At 36.4% G+C, this 5,825-nt stretch overlaps 1 protein-coding gene across 1 annotated transcript in view; it reads right to left on the bottom strand.

Annotated features, from left to right (window-relative positions):
* The window catches only part of NHLRC2 (NHL repeat containing 2), a gene marked incomplete at its 5' end in the record, with an annotated part of 25,740 nt that overhangs the window by 18,646 nt on the left and 1,269 nt on the right, over positions 1-5,825 (bottom strand). Inside the window, 2 exons of the mRNA XM_009071418.1 lie at positions 1,308-1,763; positions 4,784-4,936. Of these exons, the coding sequence (XP_009069666.1) occupies positions 1,308-1,763; positions 4,784-4,936 (609 nt within the window). The remainder of the gene's footprint in view (positions 1-1,307; positions 1,764-4,783; positions 4,937-5,825) is intronic.

Below are 5,825 nucleotides of genomic sequence, written 5' to 3'. Positions count from 1 at the left end.
AATTGCTGTTTAATGACTACCTCAGATCACTAAAGGGCAGCTTGTCAGCAGAGACTTCATCTCATGTATCAAGCAGAGCCCAAATTCTCTCACTTCTGCCATAAGAAATTCTGCTTGTACTTCCTGCAGGAGAAGGGTATTGAGATTAATGCCTTAATGATAAATCAGGCTAACTTGGATAAAGAGTGTCTATCCAATGCACTGTTGCTTCAAATAGCAAGAGATTTTCCCTTCCTATCTTCAGCAATACCACTGGTATTCTCATGAGGTCTGTGGGATCCTGCCATGGAACAGGCATTATTCAATACCAGAGTAAGTAATACAGGACACGTCAGTACACAGGTCATGATTTTGAACCACAGTTTTCAATAATTTGGGGATTTGACCACTTCCTAAATCTGTCTGTTAAGGCTCCTCATAGAGGGACTGTCCTAACAGCTCTGAACTTGGTGCATTAATATGTAACTCTGACTATTGTAACAGATTTTAAAAGGAGAATAAGGCTGAATGTTTCATTTTGTGAAAGAGTAAAGCATACAGAGTGTGCAAATTTTCTTCATTTGCATTGTAAGACTAATTTTACAACCGCAGTTAATGAGATTAGCTCTTTAGAGATGAAACTTTAGTAACATAAACTTTGTAACAAATGCAACTTAAAATACATAACTGTCACTATTTTCATAACTTGCTTATACATTACACCTCAGTTTTGGTGAGAATGCAGATCTTTTTATATGTACTAGGGCAACTGCATTTTCAGATGCCAATGTATTTAGTGGAATGCCACTGTTCTTAATAATCCCCCCTCTTAAAACCAGGAGAAGATCCTATACAGGCATGGTCTTCCATTAGAAAACCCCAACAACCACCAAACAAAAAACACACACCAAAACCTCCCCACACATCACTGCCACAATTCAACATTCACTTCTACTGGAAAGGGATCACTGTCTCCTCTATTTCCCCTACCTTGCAGCTAGATGTGGATGTGCACCAGTTATAACTAAAACCATTTGCAACTCTTCCAGAAGAATATAAAGTGTATTTTTGTAATCCACATTGGACATCACATGAAAACACAAACTTCAGTCAATGAAAAAATTAGGCATCTCAAACAACTGCATTAACAGTCTCCCACTGATTGTCTTATAATATATCCCCCCAAACTGGGTTAGTATAACACAAAATTCTGGCAATATTCACAAGCTGCTGTGTCCTTTAAGAAGAGAATCAGCCTAGCAGGCCCAGGGAACACACCCTACTCCTAAACAGAAATTACTACAATAAACTTACACATACACCCTTACCTCCAATAGTGTGTAGGATTTGTCCATTTTTATGAGTAACCAAAATCCTATGATGTCCAGTGTCTGCTATTACCAGCCTTTCTCCTGAGTTATCTACAGTCACTTTGCCAGGAAACAGCAGAGGAGAAGGTGGGAGGGAGTCTCTGTATAGCTTTATTCCAATGCTGTTATCTTGTATTTGTCCTCTTTCCTTGTAGAATTTCAGTGTTATAGAAGTAAATAAAAACAACTTCTCTCTGTGTCCCTCTCCAACAAGTGAAAACAGCATATTTCCACGAGGCCCAAGAATGACCAGAGTTGGCCAGCAGGACACTTCTAGTTCATGCCACAGTGTTGCATCTGCATCATTTACTACAGGGTGGACAATATTATACCTCAGAACAGCACTTTTAATGTTATCCAGAACTTTTTCATTTGGGAATTTTGCTGAATGGACACCAACAATAACAAGACCATCTGAAAGGAAAAATAAAGTGCATTGAAATGTATTTGTATTTGAATAAAGAAAAACAAAGGAAAAATGAAACACAGTTATCTCACAATGTGACTGACTTCTTTCCAGAATGAGAGAGGATTTGAACAAACAAAAAGCAATTACATCTCTGTAGGAATATATTTAACTATGTACAGAAAATACTGAAACTCAGAAATAACACTTCAATAAAATTACTGAACTTTAGGATCATTACTTCCCCAGCTGGTTGACATTTAGCATGTCATAAATTGTTCTTAGCTCCTAAACCTCTACATACTAAGGTAGAAAATCCTTTCAAAATAATTATGGGTAAGTTGTTGTAAGCTTTTTTCAGATACTTATGACACTTCTTTGTCTTCTGATTCCCATACACAACCATAGTGTTTTAGAAAATGAATTCTTTTCCACCAGTAACCAGAAGCCACAAAAATAACACTGAACTCTGGAAGCCCAGAATTACCTTGACATATCTACCTCAAGATAAACAGTACAAAAATAATGCATAGGCTTCAGAAACCAATGTAGTATTCTGTATTTCAAATAAAAATGGCAGCACTGACAACTATGGCAAAATGACAAATAACAAACCAGGCAGGCTTGAATGCAACAATTTCACAGACACAGAATTAAAAAGCAACTATAACTGATACAGCCTCTATCAACTCTACAGGCACAGACTGCTGCAATATCAGACAGCTGAAGTTGTACTATCATTAACTGCTGAACTCCAAACAGCAGGTCAAATATTTTAACTGTAAAAGGATCAGCACCAATGCTTATGTTTGTCCTTCAAAAACATCATTAAAGCTAGAATGAAAATTCTACAGTGAAACCTAAACAGCACAAGTAAGTTATAACATCCCTTCATGAAGAAAACTCTTCGGGAAACAGCTGCCCTGCTGAGAAATAACAATATGGAACCATTTAAAACACTTCATTTGAGGGATTATAACAGAGCACAACACTGGATTTATGCCAAGCTATTTCTGAATATTAAAAAGTACTTCCTCTTATAGAAGTAATTTCTGGACTGCTGATAACATGAACTGAATATGCACTGGGGTTTAAAATAACTTTCTGAATGCCACTTGAAACACAGAAATAGCACCAGTGAAGATAGCAGTGAGAACATATCAGATAAAGATGCTGAGCGACATTCAATCCTATGGAAAGCAGTCTTCATTTTGAAACAGAACTCCTGAAGTTCCTGACAATAGAACTATGGCACATATACTATGGTAATGACATAGAATCACCCTAAAACTACAGCCTCTTGTGTTTAAACTGCTTGTGCCTGATTATCACACTGCTGCAGTTTCAACATACTCCATGCGAGAAGGCATTAAGAAACAAAGTAATCAGAGTATCAAAAATGTATGCATACAATGTACAATCAAGAAAAGATTAATACCATTGAGGTTTGATCTTATAACTAAGAAAAACATGGGCAGTGTTCCTTCAAATTTTCAAACAAGAGATTAGAGATCCAAATGCATTATGAGACACATGGTTTATCAAAGTAAGATGCTTTGTTCTTCCACCAGCTAAGTACCTTCCTCGAGTAATAACTCCTATGCCAGGAAGTTTAATACAGAACAAAGGATAAAATGTGTCTCCAAGTGCACCTTCAGTTCAGAGTGCAGTAGCCACTTCCACACCAGTATAGAGATGTTCAAGCACTTTAAAGCTTGTGGGGAGAGGTTGTTAAAATGCACATTTTGTTATCAACTGATTTGACAGCTTAGTCTTAAAAACAGGTTAAGGCAATGACAGCTGTATTAATACAATAACACTATACTATAAAATGTGTATCATTTAAAGGTATTATTCATTATATCATCAATGGAATCTTCTGAAATCCCATTTTAGACCTTTCCAACATGTCTGATGTCCACAGCAAGTCCACTTACCTAACCACCTTCCACTTAAAACTGACTCCCTCCCAAAAACTTCTATGAAGCTGTGTAGGTTTTGCCTTATTAAAGTTGCTAATACCTGAAACCACATCTCAGATGTCTCCAAACCAAACAGCTAAGCTTTCCAAGGTAGAAAAATTGAGTCTTCTGTGAAGTGCTATGTAAATCTAGCTAGAGCACTATGTACATTTCAAAGGTCTTACAATTTCTTTTTCTAGTGACAGAAGGTAACACATGAAAACAAACACTACCAAATTTAAGATCAATCAGAAATAGCAATGGAGAATCAGACGTAAACATTTTAAGATAATGCTATTTACTACACATATATTTAATACAAAAGTAAGTAACACTGAAACTAACATTGTTCTTCACCTCACTGTTCAGTTATTAATATATCCCAGATAAGTGAATAGCTGATACATTCTGTGTAAGACCACAGCTTATCTCTGACAAGTCATCATGATGACAAGAGAGTGCATTCTAAACAGAAATTCCCCTGCATTTGTATTCACTCAGTGTGAGACAGATCTCATTTCAATGTGACTCCAAAGAGCATAATTCCCTTTCCAGAATACAGAACTATTAATGGGGTACAACATGATGCCTCTACCAAAAGAATTCTAAATCAAGTTAGTTAAGTTTCAATGGCAAAGAACAAGTAACCTTAACAATATCCACCACCTTAACAATATTCCACCACCTTCACTACGTTCTCCTCAGAGCTGGTTCCTCAGTGAAGTGTGGAGAGTTACATACTTATATTAACTTTGAGCCCACACCTTACATTCTTGAGTAGCTTTTTGCCAGTAGCTTTATTTATAAGGATATCAGATTTGGGCTTTAAGCACATATCCTGTTTGTCTAATTAGACAGACACAACAGATACCTTATTTAACTCCATTTTAAAAATGTGATGAAGTATACACAGTCACCTTTTTTAGGCTACTTAAAAGATTAGAAGACATTTTTAGACACTGCTGAAATACTGCCAGCAGTTTAGTAACCAGCAACAAAGTGACTCAGCGACTCTGCCTGCAACACTGCCAGGAAATTCTATTCCAAGCAAGCCACAGCACTTTTACCTTTATCAGAGTACTGGTGCTCTAAGGCGTGGAGATCAGGCAGCAGGTGCAAGCAATTGATGCAGCAGTAAGTAAAGAAATCCAACACCACAACTTTTCCACCAAGGTCTTTGTGAAGAGAAATAGGACCTTCCGTGTTTAACCATTGTAGATCTGGAATTCAGAGAACAGTGATACCCAGTTACGGGAAGGGCAGGAAAGGCAGACACATCTAATTTGCACAACACTACACAGTGTTCCTATACATTTAAATCCCGTTCTACACAGGTAGGAAAACAAAGAAAAAGTCTTGTATTTATTCAACTCATCCTTATGTTCCCCCATTCTTCATAATTAGTAAATGAAAATGAAATTATTCACAAGATTTACTGCAATATCAAAGTGTAGTTTGCATCTTTAACCAGGCACCTTTTAACTGAAAAAACACACAAGCCTCAGAACAAACTGCATACATTTTAAAACTTGATCTACATTATTCAACCCCTAACAATATAATATGGGTAACAATTAATTATTTAAAACTCCCATAAGGGCTAGTAGAAGTTAAAAAGTATTAAACTCTTAATGATTTTCCCAACAGTTTTGCAAAAAAATTGATATAGAAGTATTTTTGTGCTTATTGCTTTGATCTTGATTTTCAAAGTCTGAAATGACAGGTATAAATTAATTCTGTTACATGGGGGAAACCCCCCCACATTTTCAGATATACCCAGCAGTACTCCTGGTCATTTATTCTAACCACTTGACCTGAGACATGAAAACATTCTTTCCTCACTGGTAACTGATAGTCTTCTGGTCCTGTTAGAACCTGGTATCAAGATAAGGAATAAATATCTCAGAATATGATCTGCTGTTATAATTTGTCAGCATTTCTGGAGATTATAGGGGGAAAGACAGATGTGATACAATGCAAAGTTGAACTCAATTCTGGAAGGCCTTTTTGAAAAAGATGCATGTTAATGAATTAAAAAAATCCTTAAAACTTAATCCTTAAAACTTCCACTTTATCCTTAAAACTTCCCATCCTGCAGTTTCAGCAGAT

The sequence above is a fragment of the Acanthisitta chloris genome, unplaced genomic scaffold, assembly GCF_000695815.1.
Source record: "Acanthisitta chloris isolate BGI_N310 unplaced genomic scaffold, ASM69581v1 scaffold19583, whole genome shotgun sequence".
Lineage (NCBI taxonomy): Eukaryota > Metazoa > Chordata > Aves > Passeriformes > Acanthisittidae > Acanthisitta > Acanthisitta chloris.
The sequence above is the reverse complement of the archived record's forward strand: the minus strand, read 5'-3'. Positions and strand labels throughout refer to the sequence as shown.